This window comes from Protomyctophum parallelum (assembly GCF_964188405.1).
Source record: "Protomyctophum parallelum genome assembly, chromosome: 10".
Lineage (NCBI taxonomy): Eukaryota > Metazoa > Chordata > Actinopteri > Myctophiformes > Myctophidae > Protomyctophum > Protomyctophum parallelum.
Window position 1 is genome coordinate 47,456,411 of NC_139704.1, and position 24,476 is coordinate 47,480,886.

General features: G+C 45.2%; 1 protein-coding gene across 10 annotated transcripts in view; it reads right to left on the bottom strand.

Moving 5' to 3' along the window:
• Window positions 1–24,476, bottom strand: part of LOC310866085 (spectrin beta chain, non-erythrocytic 1-like) — a 231,690-nt gene that overhangs the window by 8,260 nt on the left and 198,954 nt on the right. For all 10 annotated transcript variants that reach the window (XM_083775398.1, XM_083775399.1, XM_083775391.1 and 7 more), the window contains 6 exons: window positions 22,015–22,099; window positions 21,387–21,583; window positions 12,779–12,876; window positions 12,321–12,378; window positions 3,071–3,282; window positions 2,265–2,438 (listed from right to left, as the gene is read on the bottom strand). In XM_083775398.1, coding sequence (XP_083631524.1) covers window positions 2,265–2,438; window positions 3,071–3,282; window positions 12,321–12,378; window positions 12,779–12,876; window positions 21,387–21,583; window positions 22,015–22,099 — 824 coding nt within the window. The remainder of the gene's footprint in view (window positions 1–2,264; window positions 2,439–3,070; window positions 3,283–12,320; window positions 12,379–12,778; window positions 12,877–21,386; window positions 21,584–22,014; window positions 22,100–24,476) is intronic.

Here is a 24,476-nt window from a genome sequence, read left to right on the forward strand (position 1 = left end):
GTATAAGTTCCCCTGGGTATGGAGTGTGTGAACACCAACATACTGTATGTAAGCTGGTATAAGTTCCCCTGGGTATGGAGTGTGTGAACACCAACATACTGTATGTAAGCTGGTATAAGTTCCCCTGGGTATGGAGTGATGTGTGAACTCCATCATACTGTATGTATGCTGGTATAAGCTCCCCTGGTTATGGAGCGATGTGTGAACTCCAACATACTGTATGTATGCTGGTATAAGTTCCTCCTGGGTATGGAGTGATGTGTGAACACCATCATACTGTATGTAAGCTGGTATAAGTTCCTCCTGGGTATGGAGTGATGTGTGAACTCCATCATACTGTATGTATGCTGGTATAAGCTCCCCTGGTTATGGAGCGATGTGTGAACTCCAACATACTGTATGTAAGCTGGTATAAGTTCCTCCTGGGTATGGAGTGTGTGAACTCCAACATACTGTATGTAAGCTGGTATAAGTTCCCCTGGGTATGGAGTGTGTGAACACCATCATACTGTATGTAAGCTGGTATAAGTTCCCCTGGGTATGGAGTGTGTGAACTCCAACATACTGTATGTAAGCTGGTATAAGTTCCCCTGGGTATGGAGTGTGTGAACACCAACATACTGTATGTAAGCTGGTATAAGTTCCCCTGGGTATGGAGTGTGTGAACACCAACATACTGTATGTAAGCTGGTATAAGTTCCCCTGGGTATGGAGTGTGTGAACACCATCATACTGTATGTATGCTGGTATAAGTTCCCCTGGGTATGGAGTGTGTGAACACCAACATACTGTATGTACGCTGGTATAAGTTCCCCTGGGTATGGAGTGTGTGAACACCAACATACTGTATGTATGCTGGTATAAGTTCCCCTGGGTATGGAGTGTGTGAACACCAACATACTGTATGTACGCTGGTATAAGTTCCCCTGGGTATGGAGTGTGTGAACACCAACATACTGTATGTAAGCTGGTATAAGTTCCCCTGGGTATGGAGTGTGTGAACACCAACATACTGTATGTAAGCTGGTATAAGTTCCCCTGGGTATGGAGTGTGTGAACACCAACATACTGTATGTAAGCTGGTATAAGTTCCCCTGGGTATGGAGTGTGTGAACACCAACATACTGTATGTATGCTGGTATAAGTTCCCCTGGGTATGGAGTGTGTGAACACCAACATACTGTATGTAAGCTGGTATAAGTTCCCCTGGGTATGGAGTGATGTGAACTCCAACATACTGTATGTATGCTGGTATAAGTTCCCCTGGGTATGGAGTGATGTGAACACCAACATACTGTATGTAAGCTGGTATAAGTTCCCCTGGGTATGGAGTGATGTGAACACCAACATACTGTATGTAAGCTGGTATAAGTTCCCCTGGGTATGGAGTGTGTGAACTCCAACATACTGTATGTAAGCTGGTATAAGTTCCCCTGGGTATGGAGTGTGTGAACACCAACATACTGTATGTAAGCTGGTATAAGTTCCCCTGGGTATGGAGTGTGTGAACACCAACATACTGTATGTATGCTGGTATAAGTTCCCCTGGGTATGGAGTGTGTGAACACCAACATACTGTATGTAAGCTGGTATAAGTTCCCCTGGGTATGGAGTGTGTGAACACCAACATACTGTATGTAAGCTGGTATAAGTTCCCCTGGGTATGGAGTGTGTGAACACCAACATACTGTATGTATGCTGGTATAAGTTCCCCTGGGTATGGAGTGTGTGAACACCAACATACTGTATGTATGCTGGTATAAGTTCCCCTGGGTATGGAGTGTGTGAACACCAACATACTGTATGTAAGCTGGTATAAGTTCCCCTGGGTATGGAGTGATGTGTGAACACCAACATACTGTATGTAAGCTGGTATAAGTTCCCCTGGGTATGGAGTGTGTGAACACCATCATACTGTATGTAAGCTGGTATAAGTTCCCCTGGGTATGGAGTGATGTGTGAACACCAACATACTGTATGTAAGCTGGTATAAGTTCCCCTGGGTATGGAGTGTGTGAACACCATCATACTGTATGTAAGCTGGTATAAGTTCCCCTGGGTATGGAGTGTGTGAACACCATCATACTGTATGTATGCTGGTATAAGTTCCCCTGGGTATGGAGTGATGTGTGAACACCAACATACTGTATGTATGCTGGTATAAGTTCCCCTGGGTATGGAGTGATGTGTGAACACCAACATACTGTATGTATGCTGGTATAAGTTCCCCTGGGTTATGGAGCGATGTGTGAACTCCAACGTACTTGAGCTTGAAGACGTGTTTCTTCTTCTTGTACTCGGTGGCGGCGGAGCAGACGGCCTCCAGGAGGCTGACGGGGATCTCGCTGTGGTACGGAACGCCCTGCGCCGCGCTGCGCTGGTCCTTGTAGAAGCCGATCTCCGATTGGTTGATCACACAGTACACGGTGTGCCAGGACCTATCGCACAAGCACACACACACGCAGAGACACGCACACACGCACACACAGTGTGAAACCTTATGTCAGACACCTTGCATCTCCATATTTGTTGTTCAAATGTTTGTTCGTAATTCTTTTTTATTTTTATTACCCATCAACTCCTATCATAAGATTTCAACAAAAACACATTTTTACGAAAACAAGCTACAGTATATTCAACTGCCAAATGACTAATGAACAGAACATTGCAATAATCCCCTCGATTAAAAAATAAAAATATTATTTTAAGTTTTTCTTTTAGGTTTTATGACCTCAATTACACCCAAAAAAACCTGAACTTTGAACATTCATGGATTCTCTGTGACAGATTAATTCTTTGCTTTTCTGCCTTAATTGATAAGTTAAGTGAAGATGGACAGGAAAGAGGGAGAGAGATGCAGCAAAGGTCGTCGTGAACGGGACTCGAACACGCAACGCGATGTCAGGCCAGAGCCTATATGTGGCATGTGCCTGGACCGCTAGGCCAGCGGGCACCCCTTAATCTTTGTCTTTTAGCTGTGTCCGAAATCAATACAAAACCTCCCAAATCCAACCAAACCAAAACCGAAACCCACCACCGCCGTGCGCAAAAGCAAAACAATAACTCCTACCGGTTGGAGGCCTTCTTGTTATGCCCCTCCCACTCGTGCTTGCGGTACAGGAAGCCCTCCAGCTGCGAGGTGGGCGCCGTGGCGTCCTGCAGCGTTTTGGCGGGCAGCGTGGCGGCCAGGCTGGCCTTGCCGCCCTTGCGGGAGTCGGTGGGGGAGGAGCCCGCGGGCTCCGACACGCCGTTGACCACGTCGCCGCCGGCCTCGCCGTTGTCCTGGAAACCAACGCAAACACAAGAGGCGGAGTCACAGAGACGCAGGCGCTGTCTGGATGTCAGGCACGCATGCTGGCACGCACACACACACACACACACACTCATTCTTACCATTATACGCTTGATATAACTCACACACACACACACACACTTGTGTCTCACACACAACATATGTACTTTCATAGACAACTCAATACACACACGCACACACACACACACACACACACACACACACACAGAGGAGTAAATCACATGTAGAGCAGACGCATGCAGACAGTAGCATCAGGCTGTGTAGTGCAGATTTAATTACAGAATAAATATAAACGATAAAATAAATAAATAACATTGTTTAATTCAAATTATTGTTGCTTTTGGGTGGAAATTGTGTACGTCCAAGAACCTGTGATCCAATGTAGTAAACATTACTGACAGACTCAAAGGACAACCTTTTTCCAACCAAGGTTCACGTTTTAGGTTGTTATTAGAGATTATGTAAAAGATGAGTTTTCTTTTAACTGGTCACAAAAGATTTGGTAGATCCTGTGATCTTTTGTGGCCAGATGGAAGATCCTGGTGTCTAGTAAATCAAAAATTATCTAAATAAAATTGTGTATTTAAAAATAAATAAAGGCATTTAGCTACCGGTACTTACTAGCCCGGATGCTGAGTCAAAAGAAAAATCACAGAAATCGCTAAACGAAAGAAAGCAGCTAATTATTTTTAATACACTCTAATAACGACCTAAAACATGAACACTGTTTTTTTGTTGTCCTTTAACCACTTTCAAGCTGGCGTCTCTATTTTAGTCTTACGTTTCAAAATAAAATGGCAAAGATCATTCTACGAGCTCACAACGCGTGTCTGTCACATTATGCTTGTCAGCCGTAAATAACCAATTTGTAGATTGGTTATTTTTGTATTCATTTGTAGATTGGTCACAACGCGTCAGAAACGCGACACATTGTGAGCTTGTAGATCGGCATTTTGAAACGCGAACTTGGTTAAGTGTGTGTGTGGATTTCATACAAATTTACGAGAGCTTGTGACTAAATTGGAACGCAGGTTAATGTTTCCATTTCCTGAAAAGTAACTATTTTCCAACACATACAAACCTTCCACCCGGCAGCGCTGTTATGTTAGATAGTTAAATAAAGGTGTATGTATTATTAGATCAGGTTTATGTAATATAGGAGTGTGTGAATGTGTTTCGGCCACAGTGTGAGCTGATGGGAGCGTTGGAATACAGCCCCGATTAGAATCATTTTAAAACACACAACATGCAACAGATCACACACAAACCACACCACAACAACAACACACAACACACAACACCACCGCTGGTCACCACGGAGACCAGCGGAGAAACAGAGAGAGCTAGCGAAAGGGGAGAGAGAGGGGGGAAGATTGTAAAAGCACAAACAAACACACATAAATCTCAAACAATTATCCACAAAATTGCTTGAACTCATTATTCGTATTGAGCATCATTATTGGGGTACGAGTGAGAGAGGGAGATTTGCGATTGGCCTAGTAGTTATCAACGGAAGGGTTGTTTTTACAATTCAAAATTTTGTTTTGAATTTCATTTATTTGCACACCACACCCTGCACTCCAATCTGGTCTGGTATTACCCCATGCACTGGGCTCGGCTGGGGCTCGACCAATGGCGGACGCTCTTACTGAGAGCTCATCATCAGAGGTCCTGGACCACTCTCCTGGGGATGGTCAAAGGGCTGGACCAATCCTGGGAGGCTTTACTGCAAGATGGTCAAAGGGCTGGACCAATCCTGGGAGCTTTTTGTTGTCGTTTTAAAGCGAGATCCTGTGTACTGCGTCAGACTCTTCACGCATGGTTTTGTTTGTTTGTTTGTTTGATTGATTGAAGATGTTTTATATTGTACTATTGAACAATCCGTCAGCTGAATCAAATACAAATGGTGAATACATCCCTGGCTGCATTTCTACACCTTTAATGACACCTCACCGCCAACTACGCGCTAATTACATAAACTACACCTTAACTTCACCCCAAGTACACATTAATTAACCACTTGAACCCTGCAGTCGTAGATGCTCAGACTTTACGCTATCTTCACTGTACCCTCAATCTCTTCGACAACATCTGTTTTGTTCCCTATGCACCCCCACCCAGCATAGAGCATAGCCCCCCCCACCCCCCCCCACCCAGCATAGAGCATAGCAGTGGCGGCAAAAACGTTTTTTTTTTTTTTTCGATTCCGATCATTTGATTTTGAGTATCTGCCGATTTCCGATTTCTCCTGATCCGACATTTCTATTGTTTATAGAACACTTATGTCATATCACAATAGCATAATATCTCAAATCACAGACACAATCCCGTCTAATATCATGATATGGATATACTGTAGACCTAATACTGATACTAGGGATATCCCGATCACGTCTTTTTGCCCCCAATATGGAACCAGAGCGACTAAACACCCTGTAGCCACTGCTAAGCTGGGGTGCAAGTGGTTCAACTACATAGATCATGTTCTTGTGAGGACCACCGCGCTCTGACGTACGCTGCGTTACCAGTTTAAATCATCATCGAAGAGGAGAAGGGTCGCACACACCAAGAACTCCATTTCAACAGATTACTTTTCTACATGTCAGGACAGACGTTTCCACTAGGGCGGTCCTTCCACTAGGGAGGTCCTTCCACTAGGGAGGTCCTTCCACTAGGGAGGTCCTTCCACTAGGGAGGTCCTTCCACTAGGGAGGTCCTTCCACTAGGGAGGTCCTTCCACTAGGGAGGTCCTTCCACTAGGGAGGTCCTTCCACTAGGGAGGTCCTTCCACTAGGGCGGTCCTTCCACTAGGGCGGTCCTTTCACTAGGGCGGTCCTTTCACTAGGGCGGTCCTTTCACTAGGGCGGTCCTTTCACTAGGGCGGTCCTTTCACTAGGGCGGTCCTTTCACTAGGGCGGTCCTTTCACTAGGGCGGTCCTTCCACTAGGGAGGTCCTTCCACTAGGGAGGTCCTTCCACTAGGGAGGTCCTTCCACTAGGGAGGTCCTTCCACTAGGGAGGTCCTTCCACTAGGGAGGTCCTTCCACTAGGGAGGTCCTTCCACTAGGGAGGTCCTTCAACTAGGGAGGTCCTTCAACTAGGGAGGTCCTTCAACTAGGGAGGTCCTTCAACTAGGGAGGTCCTTTCACTAGGGAGGTCCTTTCACTAGGGAGGTCCTTCCACTAGGGAGGTCCTTCCACTAGGGAGGTCCTTCCACTAGGGAGGTCCTTCCACTAGGGAGGTCCTTCCACTAGGGAGGTCCTTCAACTAGGGAGGTCCTTCAACTAGGGAGGTCCTTCAACTAGGGAGGTCCTTCAACTAGGGAGGTCCTTCAACTAGGGAGGTCCTTCAACTAGGGAGGTCCTTCCACTAGGGAGGTCCTTTCACTAGGGAGGTCCTTTCACTAGGGAGGTCCTTTCACTAGGGAGGTCCTTCCACTAGGGAGGTCCTTCCACTAGGGAGGTCCTTCCACTAGGGAGGTCCTTCCACTAGGGAGGTCCTTCCACTAGGGAGGTCCTTCCACTAGGGCGGTCCTTCCACTAGGGCGGTCCTTCCACTAGGGAGGTCCTTCCACTAGGGAGGTCCTTCCACTAGGGAGGTCCTTCCACTAGGGAGGTCCTTCCACTAGGGAGGTCCTTCCACTAGGGCGGTCCTTCCACTAGGGCGGTCCTTCCACTAGGGAGGTCCTTCCACTAGGGAGGTCCTTCCACTAGGGAGGTCCTTCCACTAGGGAGGTCCTTCCACTAGGGCGGTCCTTCCACTAGGGCGGTCCTTCCACTAGGGAGGTCCTTCCACTAGGGCGGTCCTTCCACTAGGGCGGTCCTTCCACTAGGGAGGTCCTTCCACTAGGGCGGTCCTTCCACTAGGGAGGTCCTTCCACTAGGGAGGTCCTTCCACTAGGGAGGTCCTGACCACGTCTTATTTTGCTCCAGATTCCGATTCCGATCATTTGATTTTGAGCATCTGCCGATACCGATTATTCCCGATCCGATATTTATATTTTCATAGAACACGTTAATTCCATATCACAATTGTGCAATATCCCGTCTAATTTCATGATATGGATATAACTTTGATACTTTAGGGATGTCCCGATGCCTTGATTTCCGATCACCCAATCCGAACGGGACAAGCCTAGTGTCGGCTATCCAGCCTTCATCACTGTCATGACTGTCATCACACTGATGAAGCCGAAACGTCTGTCCTCCTTCATCACTGTCAACACACTGATGAAGACGAAACGTCTGTCCTCCTGATTGTGTAGAAAATAAATCTGTTGAAAATGAGTTCTTGGTGTGTGCGACCCTTCTCCAATTCTATAAACTACAATGCAGCCACACATAGACACACTAAGTACAAATAACATCTATCTGTGACGATGATGATGATGATGAAGATGTGAACACAGGTGGACCCAGAATGGAAATTAATGAAATGCACAATGATTAAAAACAGCAGGTCGATCATGTCTAGCAGCATGCTAACATTTGACACACAACAGTGGATAACATGAGATGTACACACACGCACACGCAGCCACGCACACACACACACACAGACACACACACGCACACACAGACATGTAGTGCTCCATATCAGATACATCTTATTTATTTAGATTTTCATTGGGCGATGAGTGTTAGTAAACGAGGACGGGATTGGTGGATGCATGTACACGTGCGTTTTTCTGTTTTTGGGGGGGATGGGGGGGGGGGGGGGGGAATGGGGGTCTACATGCAACAGAAACCATGAGGAGAAAATGATATGAAATCACCAGAAACAATAATGATGAAAAAACAACATTCAAATAATAATACATTTGGTTGCAGAAACACGGAAGATGTTTGTTGGTTGGTTGACATGTGACTCGCTAATGATATGAAAGTGAAACTCGCGCGCGCACACACACACACACACACACACACACACACACACACACACACACACACACACACACACACACACACACACACACACACACACACACACACACACACACACACACACACACACACACACACACACACACACACACACACACACACACACACGTTTGTATTACTATACTTGTGTGGACCTCAGCATTTTAGGACGGAAATGGAAATGGCAGGAAACACCGGGGACAATTATAGACAATTCAGACAGCGGCTTGTAGATCAGCTATTTCTGTTACTGTGAGACATCGCCACACAGTCAGCAGCTTGTAGATCAGCTATTTCTGTTACTGTGAGACATCGCCACACAGTCAGCAGCTTGTAGATCAGCTATTTCTGTTACTGTGAGACATCGCCACACAGTCAGCAGCTTGTAGATCAGCTATTTCTGTGTTACTGTGAGACATCGCCACACAGTCAGCAGCTTGTAGATCAGCTATTTCTGTTTTACTGTGAGACATCGCCACACAGTCAGCAGCTTGTAGATCAGCTATTTCTGTGTTACTGTGACATCGCCACACAGGCAGCAGCTTGTAGATCAGCTATTTCTGTGTTACTGTGAGACATCGCCACACAGTCAGCAGCTTGTAGATCAGCTATTTCTGTTTTACTGTGAGACATCGCCACACAGTCAGCAGCTTGTAGATCAGCTATTTCTGTTTTACTGTGACATCGCCACACAGGCAGCAGCTTGTAGATCAGCTATTACTGTTTTACTGTGACATCGCCACACAACTTGGTGTAAAATAAAACAGGGAAAACCCCTAAACTAGACCTGACCTCTAGTCTAATCCTAACCTCTAGTCTAAACCTGACCTCTAGTCTAAACCTGACCTCTAGTCTAAACCTAAAAATATACGCTTATCAACAACAGATAAATATCAGCTACGGCCATCGGTTTTATTTGTCGATAGCGATATTGACCGATAACGGCAAATATCGTCCGATTCAGATATGTGGACCGATATATCGGTCGCATCCCTAATAAATTGTCTTGTAAGGAAGGACCAGTGTCACGTCTATTTTTTCACAAGTACAGTAATACAGGCACACACACACAAACACACACACACACACACACACACACAGGCTGAAAAATAAAAGTGTATGGGAATGAACAGAAGAATGCGATGATAGAGGAATGCCTGGAAGGATGTTATCACGTAGATAGTATGGTGTACACACAGTATCATACCAGTATGATACATTGTACTGTACATACTGTACTGTTGTGTAGTAGTATTGCGTCCCGTGAAGTAGTACTTTACTATACCAGTTTGTGTACTTCAATATATACTACTCACGGAATACAGTTGGGTGCCATTGGCATTGTCCCTTTTCATTTAACGGTTCTTTTGCGCAGATCACGCAAACCTCTGCAAATATAAACGGACAAGGTCAATGGCCTACAACTGTACTGTGATGTCCTTTTAGCTCCATCGTATAGCGTAATTCTACCACTGTACTATTGATACTGTACTGCGATGTCCTTTTAGCTCCATCGTATACCGTAAATCTACCACTGTACTATTGATACTGTACTGCGATGTCCTTTTAGCTCCATCGTATACCGTAAATCTACCACTGTACTATTGATACTGTACTGTGATGTCCTTTTAGCTCCATCGTATACCGTAATTCTACCACTGTACTATTCACAAACCGCTAACAAAGTATTCAATCAATCAATACTATGAGACGCTACGGTAACAGTGCTATTGCATGGAGGAATGTGTACAGTATTAAAATATTAAATGGTGTCTTTTAAACCTCACAGACAACTTCAGACGAGGGGGCTTTAATATGAATGCTCCATAACCAGCTGTGTCATGTGTGTCATGTTTTAGCATCATCAGGTGCTGTGTCATTGTTTCAGCAACAGGTGCGTAAGCTGTCTACACCCATATTTTGGGTGCAAAGGAATTTTCCAAACTTCTTACTTTGTATTTGAAAAATTCCTTTACACCCAAAATATGAGTGTAAACAGCTTAGTGATTCAGGCCCATTGCGAGTTCCATTTTAGTGACATTCAGTGAGTCATGATTCATAGAACCGTGGTTATGTTTGTAACATTATCAGGTGCTATGCCATGTTCTGTTATAATGTGTTGTGTGTTGTGCTATGCCATGTTCTGTTATAATGCGTTTTGTGTTGTATTATCACTAGGTGTTATGCCATGTTTTTAAATACAGGTTTTGTTGTATTATCATAGCGTTATGCCACATTTTGTTTTAATAACAAAATATGGCATGACACCTGATATTACGTGTTTTGTGTTGAAATATCAAGTGTTATGCCATGATTTGTTAAGTGTGCTTTGTGTCGTATTATCGGGTGTTATGCCATGTTTTGAGTTGTATTATCGGGTGTTACGCCATATTTTGAGTTGTATTATCGGGTGTTATGCCATATTTTGTGACCATGTGTTTTGTTGTATTATCGGGTGTTACGCCATGTTTTGTGACCATGTGTTTTGTTGTATTATCGGGTGTTACGCCATGTTTTGTGACCATGTGTTTTGTTGTATTATCGGGTGTTACGCCATGTTTTGCGTGGTGTGTATCAGGTGTTGGCGGTCCACAAAGTGAGTCTGTAAATGATGAAGTACACCAACAGAACAAGAAGAAGCTGAGGAGAGAGGAGGACTGGAGGTTCCAGCTGAGAGGAGGAGGAGGAGGAGAGAAGAAGAGTAAAATAAGGAGGAATGCAAAAAAAAATAAGAAGTGTGTGTGTGTGGTTTCCAACAGGTCCCATCATGCAGCACTCAGTCACTCTCAGTCAGTCACACCAACATGTGTTCCTCTGAGGCTACGCTCACACTGTCACACCAACATGTGTTCCTCTGAGGCTACGCTCACACTGTCACACCAACATGTGTTCCTCTGGACGGAAGTCTCCGAGGCTACGCTCACACCGCCACATCAGACCACGGTTCGGTTCGGTTTTAGTCACGGTCAACGAAACATCATCATCAACGGTCTGATTCGCTGGCAGTTGTGAACACTTTCCATTTGACACTTTTGAGTGTGTCTATAGCGCAGTAGACGGAATGTTGTTCAGTGGATAAATAAGAGATAGTGGAACTTTGGTCCTAGACATCTCCTTACGATGTGCACCGTCTGTTAGCCTTCCCACAAAGCATCCACGGGGCTGACTCAACAGACGAGCCACTGTCCCCTCCCCCCTAAAGCGCTCCAGATGGCAGCAACAGTATGACTGTTCTTTCTTTGACCAGGACATTTAATTCATAGAAACCGACATTGTGAGCCAGCAGGTTATTTAGAGCTCTTTTGCAAACCTCCGAGAGCAAAAAAATAACAGTAAAATCAAAACAAAGGGAAAACAAATCAAAATAAATGTGCTAATGTGCTAATGCTAGTTAGTGTTCTTTTGTGTTCTGACATCTCGAACCCTAAAGCGCAAAACAGCCCCAGACGACACAATTCAAAGCTGAACCGGTTGAGTCCAGTTAGATCGTGTAGTTCAGTTCTGGTCCGGCTGGTATTTTGGGGATATAAAACAACAGAAATCTAATGAGGGAAATGATTAACATCAGAGAAACACACACACCTCACAGTCGACAATTAAGGGAGACATGTTTGTAGCGCACACGGCTAACCAAAGCTAATCCTAGTGTGTATAATACATATTAATTAAAGACCACCATTAACCTACTATAGCAGGCTAGCGTACCGTACATCCTTCTACAACAGAATGGAATTAAAATTAAAAAGGTAGCGAAGAAAGATGAATTAAGCTGTGGCTTCAAATTAAAACACGTTACACTTACAAAAAACAAGAAAGAAAGAAAGAAAGAAACAAAGAAGGACATTACTATTCAACAAGGACAACATGATGAATATTAAAGGAATGGAACATTCGTCGTGTGTGTGTGTGTGTGTGTGTGTGTGTTTTTGTGCCTGCGTGTCAGGGTGTGTGCACGTGCGTGTCAGGGTGCCTGTGTGGATGTGTGTGCGTGCGTGCGTGTGTGTGTCTGGGTGTGCGTCAGGGTGTGTGTGCAGCCTTGCGGCCCTGCAGCGTGCTGCTCTGGTAGGCAGGAGAGCGATAACTAACCCGGGGAGAGTCCTGGTCCGATGGCTGTCCGTTCTGAAGAGACCCCTGGTCGCCCTCTCTGGGGAGAGAGACACACACACACACACACACACACACACACACACACACACACACACACACACACACACACACACACACACACACACACACACACACACACACACACACACACACACACACACACACACACACACACACACACACACACACACACACACACACACACACACACACACACACACAGAAATAATGTTAGTGGGATCCATAGTGTTATGATTCAATGCTTTCACATTGCAGCGATCCATATCTCTCTCACACACACACACACACACACACACACACACAGTGCTCGTTCAACACTTTCGCCGCCAAAAACTGGAGTATGTATTTGTATGAGCCTTTAGACAGACAGACAGACAGACAGACAGACAGACAGACAGACAGACAGACAGACAGACCTCTGCGTGGGGGTCTCGGTGGGGGGGGTCTCAGCCGGGGGGGGCTGTCTACTCCTCTCCTCGTCCTCCTGCCTTCGTCTCACTTCCAGCAACTCCATCTGGGACAGGAAACAGGAAACAGGAAGTCAGGCTCCCTCCCGCTCATCTAAACCAGTGGTTTTCATATCATTGAGGTCCATTATTTATGTCTATGACATCATCTGAGCCACGGACCACCGTTTGATGACATCATCTATGACATCATCTGAGCCACGGACCAGCGTTTGATGACATCATCTATGACATCATCTATGACATCATCTGAGCCACGGACCACCGTTTGACGACATTTAGCCTCTCGGTCAGACCCAAAACTACAGAATACATTTAGAAAATGTGGTGAAGCATGCATGAATGAGTGAGTGCAGCTAGTCCTTTAATATATTTTTTATCCCACGATTTTGTAACCCATTTTTCACCCCTGTGTCAATCATCTAATGTGATCCTGGGCTCTACACACCCTCCACCAACCTAGTAGGGGAGAGCAACGGACTTGAACTCATGCTTCCTTCATGCCTGAGTGTCCAAGTTGCTCCTTTACACCTGACAGGGGGGAGTTTCCCTGGTTGGACGTAGCGCGTGGAAGGAACACGTTATTCCAACCAGTTCCTTTCCCCTCCATCAGGCGCCCCGGCTGGCCAGGGGGAGGCAGTATAGAGACCAGGATTACTGCATGTTTTTTGTGAGGGTACCTACCCTAGTCCTATTTGTAGCCTCCCACACCTGTGTGCAGTGAGCAAGCTGCCAGCCACTCAGCCCTGATTGCTGGATTGGCAGTGAGGCTCCATGGGCCTTTTGACAGCCATCCCGGAATTTAGGTAAATTCCTTTTTATACAAAGGCTCAATGTTCCTCCTCAGACACCTCCGGAAGAGGGACTGTCCTGGCAACAGGGCGGAGATAAGTCCGGTTCTTCACCTGGACCTCAACAGTTCGGACGCGACCATCACGACCAGGAATGGTCTTCGTGACCCGGCCGGTTGGCCAGGAGGCACGAGGCAATTGGGAGTCCACGATCATGACCACTCGACCTTTGGTCAGGTTGGGTGTTTCCTGTCTCTGTGACCAGAAAGGAGGCTTGTACAGGCGAAGACGGGCTGGTGGTAAATCTGCCATCTTGGGTACCACTGTGCCGGCTCTCCATTTCTGACACTCCATACAGGCCAACTGATGCTTGCGAATGGCCCCTCGTCCTCCAATTATCCAATACAGAAAGCCTCTGGAAACCCAACTGTTATCCATTGCCATAATCACCCATCATGGACTCACTGTGCATATTGTTTATACTACATATGACCAGCAGTTCTTTGAGTTGTTTATTTTCTTAATGGTTCATTGAATTGAACTGTGGACTAATAGACCTAGTGTTTGGCCTGCCTAACTGCATCACACATATGTGTGTTTATATATATATATATATATATATATACTGTGTATTCGACATATTATATTCATATATATAGATATATGTGTGTATTGTGTATGTGTTTGATATTATATATATATAGGCTGCCCTTGATGCTTTCATCCTACATATTAGGCCTACATTATTGATGATCATGACTTATTGGGATATTAATTATTTCATGATATAAATATTATTTACTATTGAAGTTATTGGATTTAACTGCTATTTATGGTTTGGTTTGTTGGATATATTTACTGATGCCAAACATTGTATATTGTTTGTTCCCTTTGTACAGCACACACACATTAAAAACCTGAAAAGGAATTCCTCTGCCTCTTCTGTGGCCAGCCTGGCCGATGACCAGCCTGCTCACCATTACTGTCCATTCCACCTAACCGAACTATTTCAGAGTGCCACCACTCTTTCAATGTTTGTTTTTGTTTTTCTTAAATACACAACACAAAATAACAGGATCAATTATTAGTTGATGTCTACATTCAGCACAAATACAATAGCCATTACAGTACATACTATACATTTAGAAACAGGTGCCTGCCTGGTTGCTCAAAGTGAGCACAACAACTTGGGTTAAAGAAATCCAACTTTCTCTGCCCTTGGTGACTCTAGTCTCTACACTGACTAAAACAATCGTAAAAAGTAGCTGATGTCTAAATTCAGCACAAATACAATAGCCATTACAGTACATACTATACATTTAGAAACAGGTGCCTGCCTGGTTGCTCACAGTGAGCTATTGAAGTTATTGGATTTAACTGCTATTTATGGTTTGGTTTGTTGGATATTTACTGATGCCAAACATTGTATATTGTTTGTTCCCTTTGTACAGCACACACACATTAAAAACCTGAAAAGGAATTTATCTGCCTCTTCTGTGGCCAGCCTGCTCACCATTACTGTCCATTCCACCTATCCGAACTATCCGGCTCGAAGGACCAACCGCTGTTGCCAACCAGCCAGCCAGGCGGGACAGACCCTGTCACAAGCCTGGATGTCAGTCTTCCGCCATACCAGGAGGGCGTACGCCTCTTAGAAGCGTGCAGAATGAAATGGACCTCTCAACGCTGTCTTCCAGGTTCAAACCAAGATCACTGTCAAATGTTTTTTAAAACAACAAAGAGTGTACTCTATGATCCAGACCACCACACCAGCTCTCCACCACACAACATCACAGATGTCCGTTCTCCCAACCCAACTGTTGACAGAGTACCCACCATTGGTACCGCTGCCACTGAGACAGCTGTAGGACTTGATGTATGTAAATCCTTCATCTGCTCTGGTGTTGAAGCGGAGATTTCAGACCTTCCTTCAACAGTGGCACAAGATAGTATTATTCTACCCCATGATCAGCCTTCAATGAACCCATCTGATCCAGAAGATACAGTCATGACGGACAGCATGATGTCTCATTCATGTGACAACCACATGGAACACCCCTATTGTTCTAATGATGGAAATTCTGCGTCCGTCAACATGGGACCTCTCAGTGAGCCTTCAAGCACAAGTTAAGTCTCCAGGGAACTTGGATAATTCTCAGAGAATTTCCCCGACTGCCTGCAGTCGGCTTTGTAGAAGACATGCTTACTGCCATCTGTCACCTGCGAGTCAGTTCAGACATCACCACCAGGCTATCGGACGAAACTATTCCTCTGCCTGTGCCAGAGCTTGGAGAATGCAGCTTACTGCATGACAGTAAAAGGGTCAGTTTTAAGCTCCTGACGGCACCAATCAAAGACAGTCAGAGTCAGAGATACAAAGGAGAAGCCCGGTGTAGCGGCAGCTGCTCAATCAGAGAATGAACCGGTAGTGTTGGATATTCCATTTATTCCTAATGGTCCCCTGCAGCAGCAGCAGCTCAGGCAGTTCCTCATCATGGCATCAGGGAAGCTGGGTGCCTCCACAACTGCCATCTCAGCTCAGGCTCCATCTGCAGCCCCAGCGAGCGTGTGGGCACCAGTCCTGTGGAGCTGGTCGACCACAGTATGTGTGTGGGCACCAGTCCTGTGAAGCTGGTCGACCACAGTATGTGTGTGGGCACCAGTCCTGAAGCTGGTCGACCACAGTATGTGTGTGGGCACCAGTCCTGTGAAGCTGGTCGACCACAGTATGTGTGTGGGCACCAGTCCTGTGAAGCTGGTCGACCACAGTCTAAATACATCAAGGCCAGTTTGAAAGAAAGCAGGAATTCTCCATGGTTGATAACTGCACTATCACAGATTCTCTCCTATGGAATGTACCCCCCCGGCAGCCTGGAGTCTCAGTCCAAACAAGAGCTGGAACAGAGGCTAAGGTCCTCTATGATCATGGTGGAGGCCCTGGTGCAACAGCTGACATCAGCCAGGCTACACAGCTCTGCTGCCAGTACAGGCTCAGTGCCCTCTGACCTCAGGGACCAAATGGTGCAGACTGAACACACTGAATTGAGCATTCCAATGCTTGTGAAGTTGAATGAGAAGGCAGTAGCTGCCCTGAGTGAGAGAGACCTGAGTCTGACCGAGAGATACCAAGCTGAAGAGGCACGAGGACAGGTTCAAGAGGAGCTGGACCAGGTTCATTTGAATCTTCATGGTGGTCAACTGGAGTTTCAGATCTCCAATCTCCTGACCTCAGAGATGGGTGTGCTCAGAGATGACCTCAGAGATGACCTCAGAGATGGGTGTGCTGCATGAGAAGGAGAGAGAAGAGAAGCCAGCCATGTTGGAGAGGAAGGTTACTGATCTCAATGACACGGTCTCCTCTTACACATTGGAGTCCTTTGCCTTCCTGGAGAAAGGACTTGATGAACATGTTACCAAGCTTGAGAGGGATGAGTTGCAGACAGAGATGGAGGCTGCGAGATCCAGAACCGCTGCTGTTCAACAGGAACTGGGCGGACAGTTGGCCCAGGCTGGCAATGATGTCACCCTGCTCCACCACACACTCAGAGGAGTCACCAATGACCTCCATGCAGCGCTTCATGAGATGAAAGGATGAAGGACCCCAGTCATCTGCTACTGCTGAACGTCGCCATCTCCCCCATTTCCTTTGTGGACAGCATTATGAAGGCATTGACCACAGAGATGGGTACAGACACAAACATGGCAACTCCTGATATCCCAGCAGACTCCCCGGAGGTCAGTGAAGGTTTGTTCAGTGAGACGAGCGCCTTCACCCGTGACCCGTGACCCGTGAGGAGGTGGAGGAGCAGAGCAACGTGGTGGTGCTGTTGCTGGCCGACATGGAGAACACCGTCAGTGACTTGGTGTCCACCCTCGAGCAGGTCAAAGGCCACAAGAACACACGGCTGCTGGAGTTAGACAGCACCATCTGTGGCCTGCAGGGGGAGCTCCACATGATGACGTAAGAAATACGTGTATGACTAGCTCTAAATGATGACGTAAGAAATATGGTCATTTCGTCATCATTGGTCCAGCAATACGGGCACAGATTTGATGTTTTTCTGGGGGGGTCCTGAAATGGCGGAACGGCTGTCACGACAAATGGACCAGGCCGATCACATTACTTGCGCGCTCTGCTTGCGCAAGTAATGAAACCAGGGAGCTTCTCAATCAATTCAAAACGGACAATACTGAGTTGCGCAAGGAGGTGACTGGTGCAGAGAGAACAACCTGCTCTTGAACACATCCAAGACCCAGGAGCTGGTCATAGACTACAGGAGGAAGAAAACAGTCATTCCACCCCTGTTCATTAATGGGGACTGTGTGGAGAGGGTGTCCTCTTGCCGGTTTCTGGGAGTCCACATGGAGGAGGGCTTGACCTGGAGCACGAACACCTCTGAGCTGCTGAAGAAAGCCCAGCAGAGACTCTACTTCCTGAGGGTGCTCAGGGGGAACAACATCACTCAGAGACTGCTGGTGTCCTTCTATCGGTGCTCCATAGAGAACATACTAACGTACTGCATATGTGTGTGGTACACCAGCTGTACAGTGGCGCAGAGGAAAAAGCTCCAGGGGGTCATAAATACGGCACAGAAGATCGTTGGCTGCCCTCTCCCCACACTGGAAGAACTACACAGAGACCGCTGTCATAAAAAAACTCTGAACATTATAAAAGACACTTCCCACCCCGCTCACTCACTGTTTGAACTGCTGCCATCAGGCAGACGGTACAGAGTGATCAAGTCCAAGACCAACAGATTCAGTAACAGTTTCTATCCCACAGCGGTAGTTGCACTCAATGCTGCTAAAAAATGATCTGTTGCTGCGACACTTTTTAGTTTCTATTATCTATTATCTATTACCTTCTATTACTATTTATTATCTTAAGTACAATAAGGGTTTGTTGTGCGATAACAGCTGAAAATGACATGCTTGTGCATTAGGGCTGCTGGGGTTGTGCAATAACAAGAAGTCATGTGTTTTTGTTTTATCTTGTACAGTATGTTGTTTTGTGATATGATGCACTGATTGGTTGGCACTTTTAATTTCGTTGTACACGTTGCAATGACAAATAAAGATCTATCTATCTATCCATACATACATACATACATACATACATACATACATACATACATACATACATACATACATACATACATACATACATACATACATACATACATACATACATACATACATACATACATACATACATACATACTAACCTTTAGCTCAGCCTCTCTCTAGCGCGGGGACAGGGACGGACCTGGACGGGGCCCACACATTACCCTCTCCTCTAGGTCTTCCCTCCTCTAACTCTTCTTCTCCCACCATCCAGGCCATCGGCTCCTCTACCATTACAACACTACTCCCATTCATAACCACATTTTCACATACACTCCAACCACTACACCACAAATTTAAACAGAATTTCACCACCACACAACAATCCTACCCCCCATTACAAACACATTCAGTAATTTCAGCACTTAGACGGAATAAGAACCTGGGTGACCTCCTTGTGCATTCCAAATTTTCCACTTTACCTCCCAAGCCCCCACAGCCTCATACACTCCATTTCAAACCCCGCAAATTCATCAATAACCCCCATAGTCACACTTCCTCCCCCATCACGGATCCCCTGTCTCTGACCACACCCAATATAGTCTACATCATCACCTGCACACAATGTCATAAACACTACATAGGAGAAACCGGACACACACTAGAAACACGCCTCAAACAACACTTATATCACATCCAACGAGCAGACATACACACAACTCTGTACACACACTTTCAATCCCATCCTATCGCTAACCTCATCATTTCAGGTCTGGAATGTGGAGTCCGTTGGACCGGTGGACAGCGGAAACTCATGGAACACAGATGGATAAAAAAATTACAAACTGTAACACCCACTGGTCTTAATGAAAGAAGTTGATTTTTATCCCCTTCCTGTTCATTTTTATGTAAAATAAATAAATGGTATCCAGGCCTTGCTGTGAACTTTTACTCCTGTTTGGTTTTAGGTTGTTTTATTAATGTCCTTTTTTTATATCCATTTTACCATTGGGTTTTAGAGTATGGTTTAGGTATGCGGTCTAGCTTAAACTTGGACTCAGGGGGGTGGACGCCTCTGCCTTGCATAGTCCCCAGTGAATAGGCAGTTGGCCCTTCACTGGTAACCCTATTTTGGACTCATTTTAAATATATGAAGGTATTGCGGGCAGGGATTTTTACCAAAAAGGCCCCCCCCTTTTAAAATACACACACACATACATACCTACATACATACATTTCAGACGTTTTAGCAGTTTTTAAGGACCCACCTTTAGGCCAGTGCACCAGAGCAAATTCTTGCCTTTTTTTAAACCCTACCCATTCTAACCAAATACATACATACATACATACATACATACATACATACATACATACATACATACATACATACATACATACATACATACATACATACATACATACATACATACATACATACATACATACATACATACATACATATATATATATATATATATATATATATATATATATATAAACACACATGTGTGATTGTCAAGGAAATGTGGGATACCTGAGTTGTATATTTAAGGACGTCATAAACCAAGCCATGAGAAGCTGTTAAGCCATGAGAAGCTGTTTTCTGTTCCCACTGACATTTGACCTGTGACTTGTGTGACATGTGTTAGGACCCACCTTCTCCCTGGGGGGGGGGTAATACTGTACTTAAGCTGAAGTCTGACTGAGATGTGTTGAGTCAGTACATGGTGTTCCATTGTAACGCTTCACGGCTACTCCGTATTCGAATACATTCTATTCCAATACTCTGAAACTCTGAATTGTGTCTGTCTCATTATTGTTGTTCAACTGTGTTATAAGTGCTCACCGACAGATTGCATTAACATGATGCAGTTAGGCAGGCCAAACACTAGGTCTATTAGTCCACAGTTCAATTCAATGAACCATTAAGGAAATAAACAACTCAAAGAACTGCTGGTCATAGTATAAACAATATGCACAGTGAGTCCATGATGGGTGATTATGGCAATGAATAACAGTTGGGTTTCCAGAGGCTTTCTGACTCACACAGTTGGAGGGTGAAGAGAGAGAGATGGTGCTGGAGGTTGGTGGACAACAAGCCGGTGTGGTGAAGCATGCATGAAAGAGTGAGTGCATCTAGTCCTATTTGTAGCCTCCCACACCTGTGTGCAGTGAGCAAGCTGCCAGTCCTATTTGTAGCCTCCCACACCTGTGTGCAGTGAGCAAGCTGCCAGCCACTCAGCCTTGATTGGCGGGATAAGGGCCTTTCTCGGCCCCACCTCTCTCCCTGTGTTTTAGGATCCAAGATGGCCGCAGCACCAGGAGGGGGTGGCCTTACTGGTCTGCGTTCACAAACTCAAGACGCCCGTCTTGCGTTTGTCTTGTGTCTGTGTTTAATGGCCGCTCCAATGCATTTCCAATGGAACCCCATGTGTGTGTGTGTGTGTGTGTGTGCGTGCTGTACCGTGGTCAGTCTCTCCAGAGCAGAGAACCTCTCCTCCCAGCGTGTGTGTGTGTGTGTGTGTGTGTGTGTGTGTGTGTGTGTGTGCGTGCTGTACCGTGGTCAGTCTCTCCAGAGCAGAGAACCTCTCCTCCCAGCGTGTGTGTGTGTGTGTGTGCTGTACCGTGGTCAGTCTCTCCAGAGAAGAGAACCTCTCCTCCCAGCGTGTGTGTGTGTGTGTGTGTGTGTGTGTGTGCTGTACCGTGGTCAGTCTCTCCAGAGCAGAGAACCTCTCCTCCCAGGTGGCCGCTGACTTCTCGAAGGCCTCGTGTCTCTTGATGAGCTTCTCCACCTCGTCCACGCTCTGGCCCATCTCCCTATTGGTCAGGTACGGGTCCTGACCCAGCAGCCACGCCTCCGCCACGCCCGCGTCCCGCGAGAACTGGTGCACCTCCAAGACTACAGAGAGAGAGAGAGACAGAGACAGAGACAGAGACAGAGACAGAGACAGAGACAGAGACAGAGAGACAGAGAGAGAGAGAGAGAGAGAGAGAGAGAATTTACACCAGGGGTATTCAACTGCCGGCTGGTGCCCCCTTGTGGCCCCTGGAAGTATATATATATATTTGTTTAAAGGGCCAATGAAAGTTGCGGGTATAGTGTGTGTGTGTGTATGAAGTGTGTGTGTGTGAGTGAGTGAGTGAGTGAGTGAGTGAGTGAGTGAGTGAGTGAGTGAGTGAGTGAGTGAAAGAGAGAGAGAGAGAGCCCCCGGTCACGGGCCAACTGCGTTCGTGTCCACCGAATCGACCGCGGTGGATTCGAGCCCCCAGGAGAGGAGACTTCAGTTCTTACCCAGTCTAAGCCACAGGAGAGGAGACTTCAGTTCTTACCCAGTCTAAGCCACTCCCATCTGTCCTCCCACTTGTCAATCATGTCTTTCCTCTTGTCGGTCAACTGTAGCAACTTCTCTTTAATCTGAAAAAAACAAAACAAACAAACAAACAGAATTATATTTGCTATACGTCGTTCATGTGTCGTGTTCATTGTCTGTGGAATCCCTATAGGGGAACCTTGAAGCATATAGTGTTTGTGAACATACCTCTTCTGAAGCATAGTGCTGGTATAAACATTAAACATACCTCTTCTGAAGCATAGTGCTGGTATAAACATTAAACATACCTCTTAACCAGGAATCAGCCCAGCTCCTAATCCAGACAACAGTCTTATCAAAACTCGACTACTGTAACTCCCTCCTTACTGGCCTACCAGCATGTGCACTTAAGCCTCTCCAGCTGATCCAAAATGCAGCAGCTCGCTTGGTCTTCAACCAGCCAAAATTCTCACATGTCTCCCCCCTGCTCCGCTCCCTCCACTGGCTCCCGGTCGCTGCCCGCACAGAATACAAAACTCTGATGCTGGCATTCAAAGCAACCAAAGGTATGGCTCCCCCATATCTTACAAGTATGATTGAACCCTACAAACCCTCCCGCGCACTCAGATCAGCCAACGCAGGGAAGCTGGAAGTACCCTCACTAAAAACGCCGGGACAACGCTCCACACGTCCCAAACTCTTCTCCCTTCTGGCTCCAAAACTGTGGAATGCACTTCCCATTGCAGTCAGAACTGCAGCATCACTCCCAATCTTCCGCCGTAGCCTGAAAACCCACCTTTTCAGACTCCATCATGGCCCTTAGCACTTACCCTAAACCCTTAGATAGCATTTCTGTTGGATTATATAGCATTTGATACAGACTTATAGCATGTTATGTAGACAGCACTGTAATTGTATTGTATGTAGTCATAGCACGCCATAGTACACATATATAGCATAGTAGTAAAGATGTATAGTTTATATGTATAGTGTATGTATAGTTTCACTATATAAATATTCCACTGTTACTTTCTTAGCTTACGCATGTTTCATGATAAATGCTTTTTATGTGATGTATTCCCATGCTTTGTTCTTGCTTAAATGTAAGTCGCTCTGGATTAAGAGCGTCTGCTAAATGCCTAAATTGTAAATTGTAAATTGTCTCTTATGAAGCATAGTGCTGGTATAAACATTAAACATACCTCTTCTGAAGCATAGTGCTGGTATAAACATTAAACATACCTCTTCTGAAGCATAGTGCTGGTATAAATATTAAACATACCTCTTCTGAAGCATTGTGCTGGTATTAACATTAAACATACCTCTTCTGAAGCATAGTGCTGGTATAAACATTAAACATACCTCTTATGAAGCATAGTGCTGGTATAAACATTAAACATACCTCTTCTGAAGCATAGTGCTGGTATAAACATTAAACATACCTCTTCTGAAGCATAGTGCTGGTATAAACATTAAACATACCTCTTCTGAAGCATAGTGCTGGTATTAACATTAAACATACCTCTTCTGAAGCATAGTGCTGGTATAAACATTACACATACCTCTTCTGAAGCATAGTGCTGGTATAAACATTAAACATACCTCTTATGAAGCATTGTGCTTGTATAAACATTAAACATACCTCTTCTGAAGCATAGTGCTGGTATTAACATTAAACATACCTCTTATGAAGCATTGTGCTTGTATTAACATTAAACATACCTCTTCTGAAGCATAGTGCTGGTATAAACATTAAACATACCTCCTCTGCAGCATAGTGCTGGTATAAACATTAAACATACCTCTTCTGAAGCATAGTGCTGGTATAAACATTAAACATACCTCTTCTGAAGCATAGTGCTGGTATAAACATTAAACATACCTCTTCTGAAGCATAGTGCTGGTATAAACATTAAACATACCTCTTCTGAAGCATAGTGCTTGTATAAACATTAAACATACCTCTTCTGAAGCATAGTGCTGGTATAAACATTAAACATACCTCTTCTGAAGCATAGTGCTGGTATAAACATTACAAATACCTCTTCTGAAGCATAGTGCTGGTATAAACATTAAACATACCTCTTCTGCAGCATAGTGCTGGTATAAACATTAAACATACCTCTTCTGAAGCATAGTGCTGGTATTAACATTAAACATACCTCTTCTGAAGCATAGTGCTGGTATTAACATTAAACATACCTCTTCTGAAGCATAGTGCTGGTATTAACATTAAACATACCTCTTCTGAAGCATAGTGCTGGTATTAACATTAAACATACCTCCTCTGCAGCGTAGTGCTTGTATAAACATTAAACATACCTCTTCTGAAGCATAGTGCTGGTATTAACATTAAACATACCTCTTATGAAGCATAGTGCTGGTATTAACATTAAACATACCTCTTCTGAAGCATAGTGCTGGTATAAACATTAAACATACCTCTTCTGAAGCATAGTGCTGGTATTAACATTAAACATA